Raw genomic sequence first — 20,408 nt, forward strand, 5'->3', positions numbered from 1 at the left:
CTTTTAGCCCATGACATCCTGAAAAACAGTACAGTTATGAACTGAATTGAAAGGCTGCCATGACTTGTGGAGACACCCGAAGGCTCGTTTCCCATGCAGTTGTGACTGGTGTATTTCAGCTTTTGGGAGGGCTGAGAATGTTTCCCTCTCCTGTGTAGCCACACTGTTATGACAGAGAAGCTAACGGGGCCAATTACCCACCCTGTGATGTTGTTTATAAAGCAATTAGAACTGACAGTGTGATTCAAACCAAGAAGTTACTACTTTTTGTCTTGGAGCGGAAAGAGTGACTGTTTACAGATGAACGTGCACCAGATCTACAATGGGAATAATTTCCTCACCCACTGTATGATCTCCTCTACTTCATTACTGGCTGAAGGTATGTAGGTGCATAGTGGTGTTTTGGGTTTTGTTTTTTTTTTGCGCGTGAATTAATGCTTGTAGCTAATAGCTGTAAAGTTACAAATGGACTATTACTTTTTATAGCCTTTAGCAGACTCAGCCTAATGGAGCAAAACTGTTAACAAATTAAGATACATTTGACAGGGTTTCGAGCAGGAATCATAACCCAGGAGTCACTGTTTGGAGCTGGGATGCAAAGATCTCTGCAGAGCCTGTCTGCTCCCAGCCCTGTGCTGAGATAGCACAGCAAAACAGTTAAGGCAACAGTTTCTTGTTCTCTCTGAGATTTTCAGAGCAAGGAACTGACTTCCTTTAGTATTAACAACAAGCTTGTAGTCTGGAATGCCACCAGATACAAAACAGTAATGATAGTTAAAGAAAACACAAGGAGCCTTTAGGTGGACAAATACGATTTGCAGCAATGCAGGTATCTCAGGCACTGTAAGACCCTGAGGCCACAGGAACATCTGATCTGCAGGCAGTCTTGAAGCCATGGACAAAAGATACCAGCACAGAGCTGCAGAGTTGGATGTCTGAGCAAGAAAGGAGCAGGCCATAAGGATGGCTATAAGGGCTGCCAGATGTGCTCTAGCAGGCACCCTGCAGCAACTGACACTGCTTGGGCCTTCTGGGGGAAGTGAATGCCTTTGGCTGCTGGTTTTTTAGTGCTGAGGTAGAGGTGGCTGAGCCAGGGCTGGACGTGTGCTGCAGTTAACATGGAGCAGCTGTGTGCCTCGGAGCTTTCTGCCTTTCTACCTCCAACTTTCAACCCTATAATTCTGCTTCACTTTGGGGGTTTCTTTAGTGTTTGATACCTTCTACCTCCATCTTAAAGCAGTCTCTAGCCTTTTGCTTGTTTTGGAGCTGGCTGATGGGGCACTCGTGTGACACTGCTTTATTCTTCATTCAAGTTTTGTTCAACTCAGCACTATGTGGTAGTAAGAAAGATATGACATAAACCTTGAAACCTCAGCATAAGCTGTAGACCCTGTATTTTTTTCCCCTGTGCATTCTTATCATGGGAGTTTGTTGACTGTAAGTAGCATCACGCCAGGCACGTGCATGTGTTCCTGGCAGGGACTTCAGCCTATGGCACCAGCTCTCCAGTCACTGTGCTAATTATTAACTCACAGAGCCCAGGTAGTAACATTCAGACTTACTTTTATTCATTTTTTTTCTTATATCAAACCTTCTCCTCCTCCCTAGGCTCGCTGAAACTTCCTTCAGTGTCACGTGAAGGCTTGTTCTCCTCATGCTCTGTGATATTCCACTAAGAACATTCAGTTTTACAATTCCAGCATAATGATATTTTCCCCACTGGTGTAAAATGTGTCTACATCAAAAGCTTATTAAGAGTGCAATAAAAATTATGACCCCCACAATTCTGCTATTAATATAAAGAGACAGAGCCAAGAAAACTCCCTGATCCTTCTTACGCATCTGCTGTAGCACGATACAAGAGCAGGACATCTTAAGTCAGTTTAATCCCTTCTTTTCATCCCCTAGCAATATATGTTGGCCCATGAGGGTAACATGAACTAAAACTTTAATTTATTGATATGCGATAGTGATAATGTCAAAAGAACAATATATAAAAACCCACACAGAAAAGGATTACGCCGTGCAGAAGGGAAAGCCTAGAGCTAATATTTAATACTGTAAAACAGAGCCAAAAATAACTTCTCATCCAAGGAGCAAAAGCGGGAGAAGTGTAAGGGATTGAGATGCAGAGCCCAGAGAGCAGCCCTGAGCCAGAGCTGCTTCTGTGGGAACCTGTGGAGATCACAGGCCAGGGGTGGTGGCTGTGGGGGCAGTGACCAAAGGCCCCAGATGTCAGCTTGGCAACCTCAGGCTCTCACAGCTCCAAGAGAATCACACACCAGACTCCAAGCAGCACAAGTGGCACACGTGGAGAGCAAGCTGTGTCTGGTGTGCAGTGAGCAGGGAGCCTCGTGGCTCAGCATTTCAGTAGGTGAAGCGTGAAACCAACTGTTCACTTCAGCTAAACTGTTCACTTAAGCTTGGATGATTAAAATCTCACCAGTAGCCAATATAACCTGCAGCCTTAGAAGGCATTCAGGCACATCAGCGTTTCACGAGCTTCACCTTAAAGAGCAATTTGCTCTGTAGTCTTAAACCAGTAACGTTCTTGGGAGTGGAAAATGTTTCAGCCTCCAAGAAGCTGGTAGGTTGCAAACACTTTCTGGTTTGCTTTCCTGCCACTTCCCTAAAAGGAAGAACAGGGGAGGAGGGAACAGATGTGGAAGAATAAATCCCAGTACTTTCCCAGCATTACTAAGCGTGCAAGTGCAGCCCCTCTTAGGAGGGCAGAACATGCTTGAGGATATCTGGGTCTGCAAGAGGAAGGTCTGCCAAGTGCTGTGCATGCGGGGTGTCAGGCAGGTCCTGGTGTGGCTGTCACTGGCCTTTGGCCTTGGTTCAGGTTCCGAGCAAAGTGTGAACTCCAGGCCAAAATGACTTCTGGGATTCCTTCTGAATGATGCCAATGGCAGAGCAGAAAATATGGATGTAAATGTTGGTAAAGACTGGACTCCTAAGCTGCATCAAAGTACTGGATCTTAGACCAGAGGAAGAGTGGCACATCCTCAGAGGAGCAAGTGCTGGGGGCTATGCAGAAAGCATTCGTGACATGGTATCTATGGAGAGATGTTCCACGGCCTCATGGACCAAAGGAACTTGAGGCTGGAGGCAGATAAGTGAGTCTCACTAGTACTGAGTTTACCCAGCATTTACATCAGTGGGTCCTCAGCTGACTTCTGCTCTGCAGACAGGTAAGTGGAAGAAAATAAATCAAAGAAGAATCTGGCTTGCAAGGGTGCTTCTAAATTTCTGTGGTTTAAAGTATCTCCTTGTATTACAACAGTCGGACACAGGAGTACGGTGGAAGGAGGAAAAAGAGAAGTGAAAGAAAAATGAAGAAAAATGCCGTTCTGTTCAGTACAAATGGCTCTTATGGTTCTTCCCTGGGCTGAAGAGGGCAGAGGGAAAGAATTACGGAAAATGTTCATCAGATGTTCATCAGCAGTTGAAAGGCAAACCTGAAAGGAGCAGAGAGGAAACAGGAGGGAGTGATTCTGCAGTAAAGGGGGGAAGAAAAGATTAAGATCTGGCCTAGATACAAAAGTAGCTCCTATCCTGCCCCTCATTTGCTAGGTCAAGAGAGGTAATGAGAAGAGCAAGGTGTTCCAAGCAGTGCTGTGGAGCACCTCCTAGGATCCAGATCTGTGCTAACAGCAGGATCCTGCTGCCCGCCTGTGTGCCGCTGGGAAGCGCTTTGTTCAGTGTGTCCCCAGTGCTCAGTAGCACTCAACACCAGGTAAAAGATGAGAGGTGGAGGATGATGCATGTGGAGCGACAGGTGAAGTTTAGATAGTCCCAGGAGTGACTTGGTTGTGCTCAGTGTTTGGCTTTGCAGCAGCACCTGAGCTCCCACTGCATGTAGGAACTGATCTTCTTCGCATTCGCTTTTCCCCTGCCCTGAGAAGGCTCAGGCTCTGATAAGTTAAGTCTGCTTTCCCACATGATCTGTGCCAGCAAGGCTTGCTCTCTGTGGAGCTCATTCACCAGAAATCTGACAAAAAATTTCTTGTTTGAAATGCAAGTAAGATTACTTGAATGTTGATGTTTTATATGTGTGTGTGTGTGTGTGTGTGTGTGTTTATATATGTATCCTGGACTTGGATCAGATTTTACAAAGCACCCAAAGTGATTGCCAAAATCTCGTTTGATTTTTTAGAAGTGACTTGGGCATCCCAGCCCATGTGAATGTGGGTCCATTTAAATTCTGGGCAAGGTCTGGGTCACACATTCCTCCAGCCGGGCCTGGCTCCCTGCTGGTAACTGGATCCAGAGCTTTGTACTGAAGCTCTCCAGTGTGAGCTGTGAAGGAAGAACACCCACGTGGACTCTGTTGATAAAAACCTTTGTGTCCCTGAGTGAGATAATTAAGTAATGTGAGGGAGGTTTGTGGAAAAGCATGTTTGACATTTGTTTTTTACTGACAGAGAACACAAAAATGGTGCACGTAATGCGAAAATCAAAGTTTTACCTGCTGGTTTTCCTAAACAAGGCACGTGATGCTGTTTTTTCCACTCCACCATTTGAGAAAACATTGATTTGATCCACTGAAGTGATGAATGCCCACAGAATGAAACTTCTTTTTCCCCTGTAGTGACGACCTTGCGCAGATTAGAGCAGAGAGGTAAGAAATCCAGCAAGTATTTATCAAAGGCTTCTAAGACAGTGCAAGCTCTATCGAGTTCAAAAGTGAGAGACTTTTTGTCTTCATACAACTGACAGGGTTATAACGTTTCAAGAATGCCAGGAATCCATGCGGCTGTTCCATTAAACACCTCTGATTAGTGAACATGCTGATAAACTTTAGGAGTCAGAGGTCAGAGCTGTGGAGCCGAAGGTACCCCAGGTATCTGAAAATGTCTCCGGGATCCCCTGGCCCCTTTTCCAGTTAACCCCTTCCATCACTGCACCCATGGAGGCCTCAATTGGAGCGTCTGTGACACGGTACCTCCCAGAGAGTTCTGCAGAGATGTTAAGAGTTATTTTGAAAACTGTGGAGAAATGACCTCAGGAGCTTCCCATGGAAATGCTCTGACAGCTGCCTGCTCTTTGATTGCAGCCCCGGCTTCTCGTTCATATTTGTGTAGAATGCCATGTTGCCACTTGCTCGCCCAGCCTCTCTCTCATCAGCTTCAGGTGATACAATGATGGCAGCAGGCTGTGCGTTAAAATACCTCCGGAGCTATCAAATTGCAAAGAGGAATGCAATTTCAAAATGCTCAGACCGGAGCAGCCGCAGCACCCTGTCACCGTGTGAAGCTCAATGCTTTGTTCACATCTCCTCCTTGCAGCTACAGCTCTGCTCCCACCGAGTGCCTACAACAAGCAGGCACAGCTGGGAAACCCAGCAGACATGGACCCTGTGCCTGACTGCTGCTCTGTGGGACGTTGGTTTTTCAGGAGGGTCCCGGGAAGCAGAATTACCCCAGCAGCGTCCCAGACCATTTTTCAGGCCCTTGCCCTAACATGCAAGCCCATCCCAATGCAGCATGGCTGCTGTTTTGTCTCTGTCTCCCAGATGGCAGCTGAGGGCTCAGAGTTTAACCGCGCCTGCAATATATGGCTTTTCATCCTACACTCCAGTTATGAGCTGCTGGAGGTACTGAGGATTTGTCAGTGTGACCCCATCAGCTCCTTTGAAAATCAATAGGAAAATGCTGAGGAATGCAAAGGAAGCAGGAACAGTCAAAGTACAGACAGGTGATGTCCTGTAATGGCTGTAATGATTCTGAAACATGCGAGGTCACAGACAATTAGGAACCTAATTCTCCCTTGAAAGAGTCTGTCAAGTTACTTCCCTACCTCAAGAACAGTTGCCGATTGATGTTATTTCTGGGCTAACAAACTCATTCGAGGTATTCTGAGTGGGAGGTGTGTGGCCACTGCTGTCCAGTTGGGGTCAGGTAGTCACAGCTGGAGAGTAAAACTTGAGTAAAAGGAGTTTTCATTGCCACAGTAATGATCTTAATAGGGCCTGATTCACAGAGGTGCCAGCTCCTTCCTCTCTACAGCATTTCTACCCACTTGTGTTCTTTTCTATTTTACTTTATTTTTACTTCTAATTGTCCCACAGGGACTGGGCCAGCTCCTTCCTTGCTGCTGTGTGTGCCCACTGCTGGCTGCAGGGCTGATGGAGCTCATGGCAAGGGAGCCGTGGCACAGGGCCAGAGCCACAGCAGCATCCAAACAGTGGAGATGAAATGTGGACTTCAGCACAAGCATGGAAGTTAGCTCGAAATGTATGACACCGACTCACAGCTCAAAGGCCAGGGCCACAACCAGTGAAACAGCAACCCCACAGCTCCAAGGCAAAACTTTGTCATTAGAGCAGACAATGGCCACAGGCAGAGCAAGGAAGAGGCTTTGAGGGCCTCGTATCTAAAAAAACCAGAGCTGATGAATGAGGTTCTGAGAGCTTCTGGTTATAAGATGTCTTCATTTTTTTCTAAGGATGAATCTTCAGCTTTTTCACAGCTACTGCAACCTGGGCAAGGGCCTGGATGTGAGGGGGACTGGTGATTTCTCCTGAACAAAGAGCAGCGCAGTTATGGTTCTGTGGGTCGTTTTGACTTTGGGGGGATGGGACAGAGAAAGGATGTAAGAAAGGCTAAAATGTAACAGTGCAGTGATGTTTCCAAGGTCCTGAATTCTGCCCTGGCCTGGACGAGTGGGACGTAGAACTCAGGCAAAAATGAGCTTTTGGTTTGCTCCAAATGGGGTCAGCTGGCAGAGCTCTTGGTACTGAGGGTTCAGCCCAACTCAGAGCAGAAATCCCAGTTTCTAAACCCAATTATAAACAAAAGCAAAAACCAAACAAACAGCTGAAATTTCTACAAAGTGACAGCAAAGAATGTACCTCACCCCTCATTTACACAGCCCAGACACTTGGAAGGCAGAGACATGAGTAATTAGGTATACAGCAAACTTTACAAGACTGTCTAAACCTGCCTGTATGCTTCTGAATTATGAAGCACGTATTTACTCAGATCCAAATGTTGGTTCTGGCAAGGTATATTGCTGTCTAAGGTTGAACTGCTTGAAAAAGATCTTTACAATTGCAAATATATTTGACTGTAGCCTGAGCACATGTAAGTCTGTTCTGCCAGACCAGCATTAGGTTGTTAGTAGGTCGACCTGCATGTCTCTGTGCTGAATGTTACGGCTGGGAACACAGTGAGCAAATAGGTGTGGGACACGGAGCAGAGATGTGAGAGGCAGCAAGCAGCCTGGCTCAAGTGGGCATTTATCAGACTGGGCCTGGAGCCACAGTAAGGGAAGGTGGGCAGCCATAGTGGGTCCTCAGAGCGGGGAATGAGGAGCTGGTCACAGTGCGGGGCAGAGCAAAGCCAGTTTTCGTGGATGAAGTGCAACCATGGTGGGGAAACCCTGAGCCGGAGTTTGGGAGGTAGCTCAGCTCCAGGAGAGGTTCCATGTCAGCACATCTGTGACAGTGACTTCAGATGGTGAATGGGCACTTTTAGCTCTGCAGCCACTTTAATCTGATATGTTCCCCCACCATGTCAGCGGGTGAGCCTTTCTGCCCCACCAGTACTGCATGAACTGGCAACCACACCTTGGATATCTGTTTTCTAGCACAGAGCTTTGGGTATCTGTGAGCTTTTCCATTTCTCTTTGAATAAAAGACTGCTACCAAAGGGGAAAATTGGGTCAAGATTCTACAATATCTTCTTTCTTCTCCTCTCCCTTCTATTTATTCTTTTATTCTTTATTATTTATTATAAGGAACACATATCTTTCACTTCAACCCAAAGCATTTTGAGAGCTCTTATTTCTTTGTATGCAGTTGACTCTATCTCCTGCTTTCCATCTCTGAGGTATCTGGAGACCAGACTCGTGATCAAGATTCGGGCACCTTTTTGTGGCCTCATAGTCCTTTATTAGTCCCCAAAAAGAAGAAAAACTGTTGTTTCATCACCTGCATTTTCATCATTTCTGATGCCCGTGGCATCTTTCCAGATGTGTTCCTGCCTGCCTGATCCTCCTGTCGATACTTATTAATTTAATGACTGTCTCTTCAAGTGTGTTTGGAAACAAACAGGGCACAGTTACCCTAAGGTCAGGAATGAGCCAAGTGAAAACGGGAGTGACGATGCTGTCCGTATCGGCTGCAACTTCTGCAGCTTTTCCTATCCTGCCCTTAAAATAAGCTTTATAAACAGCTCTGCTGAACGCCCCCGAACGGAGGGGAGCCGCTGCCCAAGGCCGGGAGCTCCGTGCACCGGGCCGTTATGAGCGCAGTCGTTCAGAGATGCGGAGCCCGACGCTCCAGGCGCGGGGCAAGTTCTGCCGGTGCGGCGGGTGTCAGGACAAGAGGCTCCGGCCGCTTCAACAACCGTCTGACGGAACGGCCCGGGAACAAACGGCGCCGTCAAACAGCGGCGGCACGAGGCGGCCCCGGCCCCGCAGGTGGTTTCCAGGCCGCGTCCCGCCCGAGGTGGCGCCGGCTCCGGCCCGTCCCCGCCCCGCAACCGGCAGCTCCGACCCCGCGCCGCCACCGCTCCCTGGCGGGGAAGCTCCGGAGCGCGGGGTGAGCGCGGAGCGGCGGGACGGGCCCGTCCCCATCGCCGTGATCCCGCCGTGCCCACAGCGAACCGGGCAGCGCAGGGCGCGGCACAGCGCGGGGAGCTGCGGGGCGGACAGAGGCACGGTGTGTGTTACGGAACATTGATGGTGGTTTGTGCTGGGCTCAGCGAGAGCGAACTGCCCGCACGGTGCGACAACTCGGGCGGCTCCGCAGTGACACAGCGGCCGGTCCGCGGTGCCCGGGGGGCGGCACCGCACGGCGCCGTCAAACTGCCCGTCGCTTTGCTTGTCCTGTGCCCAGTGACTCGTATAACGGCACTAACGGAATCAAGGTGGATCCGCTCCTTCCGCTCCGGACTCGTGCTGGTGCCGCACGTTCCGTTCCGGGCTGTTTCCCTCTGCGTGTTACCCGACAGTTCCCGACAGAAGCGCTGCGGGCCGCGGGAACCGCCGGGACCGGACCGAACCGAACCGAACCGGGCCGAACCGCTGTGCGGGACCGCAGCTCGCAGTTAGTCCTCCACACCGGCAGGGGGCGCTGCGGGCGGGGCGGAAGGTGCGCGGTGTCCCTCTGCTTCCGGCTCCGTGCCCCGGAAGTGCAAGTGGAGCCATGGCGGCTCTCTGAGGCGCGGGGCTGGGAGGTGGTTCGGATCGGCCGGCGGCTCTTATCGCTGCTCTTGTCAATCACGGCTCTTATCAATCACAGCTCTTATCATCACGGCTCTTATCATCACGGCTCTTATCGCGGCTCTTATCGCGGCCCGTCCGAGTCCCGGTCCGAGCCGTTCCCCGTGTTGCCCGCTGTGAAGCCGCGGGTTGTGGCTGTTGGCGCTGACCGCGCTGTGTCCGTGCCGCCATGCGCTCCGTGCTGATGGTGGCGGAGAAGCCGTCCCTGGCGCAGTCCATCGCCCGGATCCTGTCCCGGGGTACGAACAGCAGCGGGGCCGTGGCGGTTCCGTGCCGTGTCGGTTCGTTCCGTGCCGTGTCGGTTCGTTCCGTGCCGTGCTGGTCGGTTCCGTGTTGGTTCGGTCCGTGCCGTGCCGTGTCGGTTCCGTGCCGTGTCGGTTCCGTGTCGGTCCGTTCCGTGCCGTGCTGGTGGTGCCGGGTTGCCGGGCGCTGCCCGCTGAGATGGGCGGTTCGTCATCTCTCCGTTCGTATTTTGCCGTTAATTTTGGTCTCGTTCCCGCAGGAAACATGTCCTCTCGCAAGGGGCTGAACGGGGCGTGCTCGGTGCACGAGTACACGGGGCCGTTCATGGGGCAGAGCGCCCATTTCAAGATGACGTCGGTGTGTGGGCACGTCATGACCTTGGATTTCATAGGTATTGGTTTGTTCGAGGCTTCATCTGTTGTAAAATGTCTTGTTAAACTTTCAAGGACTTGTTTCCATGTATGGTGTTTTCTTCAGGAAAAACATTAAAGAGAATTAGAGCGGAACGGGGATGACAGTATCACTGCGGCCATCGGGAAGACACTTGTTTTCTTTACCCTGTCTGACTTGTGTGTCTGCGGGCGTGCAACGTACCTGTAGTACCTGAATTATATTGTGAGCCATGCCTCAGAATTACAGCTGCAGTTTACGTAGAGCTAAGGGTCACTTGAGATCCAGAAAAGCAAGATAAATTAGGATAGAAAGCTTTCCAAGATAAAGCTTGAAAGCCAAAGTAATGTTCTGGAGTTTTTAATGTCTATTTACAGCTCTGCTTTAATGCAGTTCTGCTTTTCAGGAAAGTATAACAGCTGGGACAAGGTGGATCCAGCAGAACTTTTTAGCAAAGCTCCTACAGAAAAGAAGGAAGCTAATCCCAAACTGACCATGGTGAAGTTTTTGCAGGTATTCTTTCTTGAGAAATGTATTTGAGGTTCTTGTCAAAAAAGACAATCTGTATGTGTATTGGATACGTGTTTGGCTTCTAACAGCGCATGGAAGGTCTGGCCTGTAAATGGCTCCTTCAGGGTGTCTCTGTCAGTCTTTTCTCACGTGCAGCTCTCTGGGATGAAAGCAAAGATTTGGATCCTTTTTCAAAATGATACGCTTTCTTGAAAGAAGGTGTTTGGTGTAAGACTGATTTCTGGTGGATAACTTCAGACTTCCTGGCAGCTTTATGAGCTAGAAAGTGGTTCTTGATTGTGGTTTGTTAGTTTTTTTTATTCTTGCTTGTTTGATTTAATGATGTAAGAATTAAGACAGAGGAAGGGGAAGGGACTGGGCCCAAGGTGATGCATACAGTGTGCTTACAGCATACAGAACTTCAGGAGCCTTCCTCTGCTGTAGAGCCATCCGTGCTGATATATGTATTTTTTTGAGATCCTGCAGAAAGGATGTAGGCAAACCTTCAGTTCTGTGAAGCGCAGCCTTCTTCTCCCATAAGCCATTCTATGATTACATGCTGTTTCCTTTTTACTTTTGCTTTCTTACTCCAACTCTTTTTGCACCAAATAAATTGTGTCAGTCTTTAGAGCTTTAAAACAGAAACAAAAACTATACAGTTATTGAAGAGATTCTTTTTTGAGGAGCTGATGACTCTGCTAATTTCTCTTACAGGTGGAGGGAAGAGGCTGCGATTGCATTGTCTTGTGGTTGGATTGTGATAAGGAGGGAGAAAACATCTGTTTTGAAGTAAGATTTCTAATACCATATTTCATTCTCTCTTGTTTAAAGAAGCACATTTTAGCAAGTGTTTAAGTTCTTTAAATACCACCACTTCATAACTGTGCCCTGGCAACCTTAGGTAGAAACTGATACATATTCATCAGATATTCATAGTGTTGCTGTGTAGCAGTGTTACACATCAGCAGATGTTTTGTGGGGAGGGTTTGGTTTGTTTTGTTCTGTTTTTTTCCCCTCCAGAGTAAAGAACTGACTTAAGCCCTCAGCTTTCAGTTACTTACAAAATCCTCTTCTGATCCTCCTTAGGTTCTTGATGCTGTTCTTCCTGTTATGAACAAACTTCCTAGCACCGAAAGGACGATTTATAGAGCTAAATTCAGTTCTATTACTGACACAGACATCTGCAATGCCATGAATCATTTGGGAGAACCCAATCGCAATGAAGCCCTTTCAGTGGATGCCCGCCAGGAGCTGGATCTCAGAATTGGCTGCGCGTTTACAAGGTAACAGCACAGATTGCAGATGGTTTTATGAAAGGTTCAGGAATACTGCCCTGTCCACAGAATGTGCCTTAGAGCTGCAGTGGTTAATTCTACTGAGTTACCAAAGCAAACAATTTTATACTGTGAAGTTTTTGTTTTTTTTAAATATACATGAGTGACTTGGCAGATTATTCATACGTATCTGGGAAAGTTCCTGAAAGTTGCTGCTTTGCATGGGAATGAGGATATTCATCTACTTGATGCTTTATTTGATCTTTTCCTTAAGGTTTCAGACTAAGTATTTTCAGGGGAAATACGGAAACTTAGACAGCTCCCTCATCTCCTTTGGGCCATGTCAAACACCAACACTTGGTTTCTGTGTTGAAAGGCACGACAAAATCCAGTCATTCAAGCCTGAGACTTACTGGGTGCTGCAGGCTAAAGTAAGTTATGTGTTATTTGTTTGATTAAAACATGTTTTCCTTCTTATATAGTAAGAAACGGACTTAACACTTTCATTTTGTCCATTCATGAATTTGTAGCTGCTGACAAGAATTCACAGTGCCTACAGTTTACTCGTCTATTTTCATTCAGTTCACATGTGTGTCACCACTCTCTTAATAGATTTGAGGATGTCGGTTCTGTGTTCAAGTGGTTATTGTGTGCTGCTTGTAAAAATTCTTTAGTGGTAACCATCTAAGCTTAGACTGAGCCAGAAAGACTACTTAAAATGGCCTGTTATTGTTCCCTGGGGTCCTTGGACCAACTGTGGTGTTAATTTGAATCCAAGAATTAATTTGTCTGCCAGTGAGCATTGGCATTGCTGAGTATTGGAATTCTGAAGCAAATAAAATGTTCACTGTGTTGGCACTGAGTCTTCTGAATGCTTTGGCAGCTTATGGCAGTTTTATAGCCTTGCTGCTGTTCAAACTTGGAGCGCTAACCAACATGGTTTTACTGTTTGTGATGACAAGGATTGTGTAAATAAATAGGAGATAGATGGTAAAAAGTTGCTATTTTTAGATTTTAAAATTTAAAAAGAAAAAAAAGTTGAAATCCAGTGTCTACTCTTATCTGTTTTCTGCTATATCTCCTTTATATGTGTCATGCTAGGAAGCATTTGGTTCCTGTTTTCAGGGTGTTTCATGCACACACATTGATTAGTTCATATTTACTTTTGTAGGAGGGACTTGGATTGTGGCCCACGTACATTTTATTTTTAATGCAAAGAATTAATGAATTTTGCTAAGTGAAAATGTTAAACTTTAAATTTCGGCCCATTTTGCCTTTGTTATTCCAAGTATTTAAAATAAGCACAGTATTTCAGTTAACTGCAAGAATAATTTCAGTCATTCTCCTCGCCCCAGAACTCAAATTACTCTTTCTCAGAAGCCACTGGAAAATGAGTACAGCTGCATGCTTGGAGCACTTGTAAAACAACTACTACTAAGGTTTACTTGCTGGATTATTGCTGAAGTGCATTCTGCACTTTTAGTAATAGTGCTGGTGGGAATTAATTTGTTGTTGTTTGTTTTTGATCCATCAGGTGAACCCTGAAAAGGAAAGTTCTCTCACTTTGAGTTGGGACAGAGTGCGGGTATTTGATCGTGAGATCGCTCAGATGTTCCTAAATATAACAAAGGCTGCAAAAGAAGCAAAGGTAGAACTATTTACTTAGGTGTTGGTAGAGCTTATTTCACGTAAAGGAAATACTACTCAATAGTTCATCTACTGTATATTGGGTTTTTTTGAGCCTTCTTTTGGCGAAGAAGGTTAAGAAATATAATCCTTATCTTTTTTTATTTCATTCAACTTTGTGTAAATGATAAGTAAAAGGCAAAAGGTTCTTGCTTGTAGTTTGTGTTACATTAGTATGGTCATCTCAACAGAAGCCCATTCTTAATATTGACTTTGGAAATGGTCATCATTCACGATAGGAATTAACAGTCTTCATTGCTGAACTTGCTGAGAAGCACAGTTCAGAACTCTCCAAGCAGACCTCTTGTTTCCCACAGGACACTGCATAGATCGAAATCTATTTACTTATAGAACAACATTCCTGCAGTTAAGTTTTTAACTTTGTACGGTACAGTCCTTATAGCCAACTAACCTGCTGTTCTGTTCAATGCTTGTCTGACACTGTGTTGGGATTTAAGTGTTTACAGCTACCAACGTTCAGAGGCTGCACGGTGTTTTAAAAAGTTGAGATCCTTATATCTAGGACCGTTACTTGGGTTGAGCACTACTCCCTTGTAGCACTGATGTATGTGCTGCAGAGCTAAATGGGAAGTGAAGGTAGCAGTAAGCTACATCCCTTCATGTCCAGTGGTAGGTCTGATCTAGTCCATAATGTGAAGGGACCCTGGGGCTATTCCTTCAGCATTTGGTAAAGCTGTTTCCCATCAGATTTCCACCAGATCTGACGGTTACTTTTCTACGGAAAAATATCAAAACACAGATGTGACGAAAGCAGGTCCTGGTAGGAATACCACATGGTTTTAGTCATAATAGACATTTTACATTTATCAGTTACCAAACTTCAAAACTTTTACTGGAAAAATGCTATTTTCTAGGTAGAATCTGTGAGTAAAAAAGAGAAGGTGAAGCAGAGACCACTGGCTCTGAACACGGTAGAAATGCTACGAGTGGCCAGTGCTGCTTTAGGTACGTGTAAAAGTTTAGATTTTCACACTGATTTAGAGCAAAATACTTTGGATTCTCAGCTGAAATAATCAAGCCCATATGTAATATTTTAATAAGTCTCCCTACAATGTATCACTTTTGGGAAGCAAGTTTAGAAAGCATGTCAAAAGTACTGGGTCAGATCAAGGTGGCAAAAGTCTTATAGAAAGGACAAGTTGTAATTTGTAATTAGCTTAAATGTTTTGACAAGGTGTGCTTTAAGACTCAGCAACCAAAGGCATCTACAGATTGATTGCTGTATGATTTTGTTCTCTCCTGTGCCATCCCAGGAATGGGTCCGCAACACGCCATGCAAATAGCAGAGCGTCTTTATACACAGGGTTATATTAGCTACCCTCGAACAGAAACTACCCATTATCCAGAAAACTTTGACTTGAAAGGATGCTTGAGACAACAAGCTAATAATCCTTACTGGGCAGAAACGGTGAGTAAATCAAAACCTGTACTGTTCTACAGGTGGTTCTCTAGTCTGTGTTTTTAGAACATCTTACCTGGTATGTCTTGATCTGTAGGTCTCTGCAAACAACAAGTATCTGTAATTGCTTTTACTTACAGATATTGTAGTTACGGATTTGATCTAAAAAAAAAAAAACCTTCTAACCTGATAGTAGAGACCTGCTATCCACTTCAACCCGTTTTCTCTCTTTTCCTTGACCCAGGTAAAAGCATTGCTATCAGAAGGCATCAATCGTCCAAGGAAAGGCCACGATGCAGGTGACCATCCACCCATCACTCCAATGAAAGCTGCAACAGAAGCAGAATTAGGTACAGACAAACTGAATAGTGTTAGAACACTGTGAGGAAATTGGTTCTCTGATAAAGAAGCATGTTAAGACTTTGAGTAGCCATACAGCTTACTGAATGGCTATGTAAAACTTCTTTGTACACAATAGGATGAAATATGCAAAGCACAAGACTGATACTTAGGAGCTAAGTTTCTGTTTATAGTATTATAACCTCTCTGCTATTTGATTTCCTAGCTATATGTTGTGATTAAGGAAACTGTGTGTAGCTCTTGTCTGTTCTGTGCTAGTTTGTCAGGCAGCCCGATTAATAACATATTTAAAAAGAAAAAGTTGAAGTTAATGTAGCACAGGATTCTAACAAGTATGATTTTATGGGTAGGAAATTTTGAAGGGGAAGCTGGATGGACTTTTCAATCCTATTTTCTCTTAGGTACCAGTTTTCCCTGTGGTTTCTGTGGAAATCTGATATCTTTTAGTGCAAATTTTATGTAGTGCTGCAGGACTTGATTTGTGGGAGTAAGATATTGTTTATCCTCAGGTGGAGATGGATGGCGACTGTATGAGTACATCACTAGGCATTTCATTGCCACTGTGAGCGCTGATTGCAAGTACCTACAAACCAACATTTCTGTCAGCATTGGCCCTGAACGTTTTAACTGCGTTGGGAAAGTGGTAACTTCACCAGGTAAAACTAACCAGGGAGTAAGTAGTTAGGCACCGTTTATTATTTTACCCACTCATGCATTAAATAGATATAAAAGTGAAGTTTTGGAGGCAAGTAGAATTTAAGACTTCTTTTTTCCTGGAGCTTATTAAGATGACAAGGACTGAATCTTGGTCTTCGCTTCCTTATTTACGTTATGCTGGAAAAGGATGTACTTCCCATGTAGTGGTCTCAAAGCTTTAATGCCACACTGACCGGTGTAAAGACCAGTCTTTTTTCAGACTGCAGATCCTGTTGTGGTTTATGTTGCACAAAGGCTGATGGGTTTTTTCTTATATTTTTCCCTTGAGCCTCAGGAAAAGGACTATAGTACCCTCAGTGAAATGTTCACAGCGGGCTGTCCCAGTCATCTGCTACATTAATACAACTTAGTATTTGCACTTTCTTTTTAAGAGACTCTTCCCATCCACTTGGTAAGACTTCTGGCACTGTGCTTTTGTTTGAGGAAAGCCCTGTTCGGTTGTTTTTTCAGTTTTGTTTTGTTTTTTCTCCATATATCAGCAGGACTCGATTTATCCACAGAAATTTTTATGCTGTTGGAGATCCCATCTCTTGATACAGTATTTCAAATATTGTCTGCAGGGAATGGCAAACAGCCTCTCAACTTTGATGTGCATAGTGTAGCCCGTGTTAAAATTAGAAGTGTGTGTCTTGGCCCTTTGAAAGCTGTGAAGTTAAGCTCTCATTATTTTGTTTACCTCCAGGCTTCACAGAAATTATGCCTTGGCAGAGCATCCCATTAGAAGAGAGCCTTCCCTGCTGTGAGAAAGGAGATCTCTTTCCAGTTGGGGAAATAAAATTGTTGGAAATGCAAACCAGTCCTCCTGACTACCTGACGGAAGCAGAACTCATCACACTGATGGAAAAGCATGGCATTGGTAGGTACTTGTTTGACATACATTATCCTGTAATATATCTACTATGAGGGCAAAGGAGTCTGAATCACTCCTCTGAACTTGCTCTGTTGGCAGTGATCTTTCAGTATTCATTTCAATAACTCCAGTCATGATCTCTTTCCCGTCAAACCTGAATGGCAGATTCTGCTTTCCCTGTGTTCCATTCATCCTTTCATAATTTCTCCTTGTCACTTTTTACTGTGTCGTAAAGAGCTGTTGTGTGAAAGAACGCACCTCCAGTTGTTAGGAATGGTTTCCTGTCTTTACAGCTTGCTTCAGTAGTCCTTAAATATTTTCTTGTATAATTTATCACAGTATTATTTCTCAATGTGACTTGCTTCCTTCAATATATTTTCATAAACATGTTCAGTCCAAACATAGTATTTTTTTTCCAGTGTATTTTTCCAGAATAAGTGATTGTGACAATAACCGCCTTCCCATCACTAATTCCTTGGAAGAGATGAAAGGATTAAGGTTAAAACATGTGTTTCAGACTTCTCAGAACTGCAAAGGAACATGTATATTACTAGATATTATCCACCTATCCATTTATGTTAGAGATATTATCCACTGGAAACTGGGTAGCAAAAAGGTATCTGTACTTTAAGCTGCGTCAGAAGTGCTGTAATATGACACAAAACCAGAGAAGTCGGAAGTTAGTAATTCAGTGAAAACCTTGGTAGATTATATTGTCTTCCTTTGTGCGGCAGGAACTGATGCAAGTATTCCAGTTCACATCAACAACATTTGCCAGCGGAACTATGTCACAGTGGAGAGTGGTCGAAGACTAAAGCCTACAAACCTTGGAATTGTTCTGGTTCACGGTTATTACAAAATAGGTCAGTTAAATGCTCTCCTCCAACTTCATCCTCTTACCTTTTGTCCCCTTCAGTAAGTTAGGGGCTTTTGACATCGTATAAATAATGTTTGTCTGAAAAGATACATCGAGGAAAGTATCGCTAATTTTAAAAGTCTGTAAAAATTTCAATTTATTTTGATATCAGTTTATATATGGGCACTTTCTTACCTCTGTTTCTGGTCTTCTGTTGCTGCTTCTCTGTTGCTTCTGTCTCTGGTTTTTCTGGTAGATGCAGAATTAGTTCTTCCTACGATCCGCAGTGCTGTGGAGAAGCAACTCAACTTAATAGCTCTGGGTAAAGCAAATTACCACCAGGTCTTGGAGCACACCCTTGACATCTTCAAAAGGAAATTTCACTATTTTGTGGATTCTATTGCAGGTAAATCTGATACATGTGAAATTCCCTACAACTACTTAATTGTTGTAAAGGCATTACTATGAAGTACTTACAAATGAGGTTGTTTTTAGGGGTTTAGGCTCTCTGAAAGTTGTTCCAGGACTGTTGCTTTCCAAAGGAAATAAATTCGATCATATCTCCAGAATTCCACTTAAAATTTATTTTGTGACTGTGTAGTGGTTAGTGTTGAAAAGCTTCAAACAAGCTGAAGTACTTACCCTACTGTGTTTGTTGTCAGTAGTATAGCATGAGGTTTCCCCCTGTCGGTAAGAATTCAAACAAATGGAATTTCTCCTTCTCCAGGTATGGATGAGCTGATGGAAGTGTCATTTTCACCCTTGGCTGCTACGGGTAAACCTCTCTCCCGCTGTGGCAAATGCCATCGTTTTATGAAGTATATTCAGGTAAATTCACGTCCTGTTTGGATTTTAAATTTCACAGTGATTAGAAACCCTCTTTCTGTTACTGAATGTGGATTCAAACGTCTTTCCCCTTCATGGAGGGGAGGGAAAAGGGCAAAGCCTGATGTAGTTTCTCTGTGCAGTATAAGTCAGAGAGTGGTCACAGCTGGATTTCTTGCATGTTTTGAACCCTACTGACAGTACACATGTTCTGAAGGTTTGCATTCTATTTCCAGGCCAAACCAAGTCGTCTGCACTGCTCTCACTGTGATGATACCTACAGTCTCCCACAAAACGGTACAATTAAACTCTACAAAGAGTTACGTTGTCCTCTTGATGACTTTGAGCTGGTGCTGTGGTCGTCTGGATCCAGAGGAAAGAGCTACCCCCTCTGTCCGTACTGTTACAACCATCCTCCCTTCAGGGACATGAAAAAAGGTAACAAACAGAATGCAGGGGTTTGGCTCAAACGTCAGTTATCTTTGTGAAAAAGTTCCCTGTGTATTTTCTTGAATATGAGAGAAGCTGCTGTTAGTGCATTTGCTGTAAGACAGAAGAGAGTGCTGTTGGTTGCACAGCCATGTCTTAAAATGTTTAGGAAAACTCTTACTCAAAATCTGTTGTGGTTTATTCAACATCCTACGAAGAAAATACAATATTAACTGATCCACGTGCACAGAAGGTGACCTTTCTAACATTTAATATATGGATGATCCTATAGATTAAGGATAGGCCTGAGAGGGGCAGAACTGTATTTTGATACAGGGATATAGATGGTGCGTCAGAAATTATTGAAGGATATAAGGGGCAAAAATAGCAGTTAGCATACATACGAACTGTGAGATCAAAAGCTATTTAAGGTAACGCTTGGAGGCTTTGAATGAGTGGCAGGAGCTTCCTGGCATCTTTTGTGATTACTGTCTTTTAATTAAAAATGTCTCATCCTAACAGCATACGGTGTAATGTAAGTAGCAACTAGGAGTCGTACATTTAATTGAAAATGTTTGGATATATTAAGGGTTGACAGAACATACTCTATGTACCACACAGTGGCACTGTGTAGGAGCCACTGTTCAGTTGGGAGCAATGGGTTGTTCTGAAGATGTGAAGAGATGGGTCCCCGTGTGGAGTTCTGTTCCGTTGTGCAATGGTTCAGAAGATCCGTAACGTATTAAGCTGTCCTTCAAATCTGTGTCTCACCTTCTGCAAACTGAGCAGTGCTAATACAGAGGATTCCACACTGGTACGGTTTCGCTCTTCTTCCACCAGGAATGGGCTGTAACGAATGCACCCACCCCACGTGCCAGCATTCTCTCAGCATGCTTGGAATCGGGCAGTGCGTTGAATGCGAGAATGGAGTTCTGGTGCTGGACTCAACGTCAGGTCCCAAGTGGAAGATGGCCTGCAACAAATGCAACGTGATCGTGCATTTCTTTGAGAACGCCCACAAAGTCCGAGTGTCGCCGGAGACGTGTGAGCTGTGCGACGCCGCCCTCGTGGACGTAGATTTCAACAAGGCCAAATCCCCTCTGCCCGGCGATGAGACGCAGCATTCGGGCTGTGTGTTCTGTGACCCCGTGTTTCAAGACCTGGTGGAGCTGAAACACGCGGCCATGAGGCACCCCATGCACCGCGCGGGGCAAGGAAAACGGCAGGGCCGAGGAAGGGGAAAAGGGCGGCGGCCTGGAGGAAGACCCAACCCAAAGAAACCCAAGGACAAAATGGCAGCTCTGGCTGCTTATTTTGTATAACGGTCACACAATGGAGGGGAAAAAAAGAAATAAACTTCTTATAAAAATCTGTTTCTGTTGCTGTCATGTTTCCAATGCAGTGCGGCTGAGAACAGGGCCGTGTCTGTTTGGGGCCGGTGGTGCTGCAGGGGGCACCTCCAGCTTCAAACCTGAATCATTCAACTTTCGGCAACAAACCTCACCAGCATTAACTGCTGCTTTCTTACAGAGCGCGGTGATTCCCATTAGTGGGGGCTGCGCCGTGAGCCGGCTGTGCCGGTGGGGGGGCAGGAGGAAGCCGGACCCGGCAGAACAC

General features: G+C 45.1%; 1 protein-coding gene across 4 annotated transcripts; it reads left to right on the forward strand.

Moving 5' to 3' along the window:
* Nucleotides 1-8,983: 8,983 nt before the first annotated feature.
* TOP3B (DNA topoisomerase III beta) lies at nt 8,984-20,162 on the forward strand. Of its 4 annotated transcripts, none has more exons than XM_015877525.3 (17): nt 8,984-9,100; nt 9,734-9,865; nt 10,258-10,377; nt 11,089-11,163; nt 11,461-11,657; nt 11,923-12,079; nt 13,183-13,296; nt 14,210-14,300; nt 14,609-14,763; nt 14,999-15,104; nt 15,624-15,770; nt 16,514-16,687; nt 17,416-17,544; nt 17,794-17,943; nt 18,265-18,365; nt 18,599-18,800; nt 19,632-20,162. In XM_015877525.3, exons 3-17 carry the CDS (start codon nt 10,360-10,362, stop codon nt 20,111-20,113), a joined length of 2,298 nt encoding a protein of 765 aa, XP_015733011.1. In that variant the 5' UTR covers nt 8,984-9,100; nt 9,734-9,865; nt 10,258-10,359; the 3' UTR covers nt 20,114-20,162. The 4 variants fall into 4 exon arrangements, with proteins under 4 accessions (XP_015733011.1, XP_015733010.1, XP_015733009.1 ...); XM_015877524.3 differs by having other exon boundaries at nt 10,271-10,377; XM_015877523.3 differs by lacking the exon at nt 8,984-9,100 and adding an exon at nt 9,130-9,470 and having other exon boundaries at nt 10,271-10,377.
* The last annotated feature ends 246 nt before the right edge of the window (nt 20,163-20,408 follow it).

This window comes from Coturnix japonica, chromosome 9 (assembly GCF_054131305.1).
Source record: "Coturnix japonica strain WE chromosome 9, WE-NBRP24, whole genome shotgun sequence".
Classification (NCBI taxonomy): domain Eukaryota; kingdom Metazoa; phylum Chordata; class Aves; order Galliformes; family Phasianidae; genus Coturnix; species Coturnix japonica.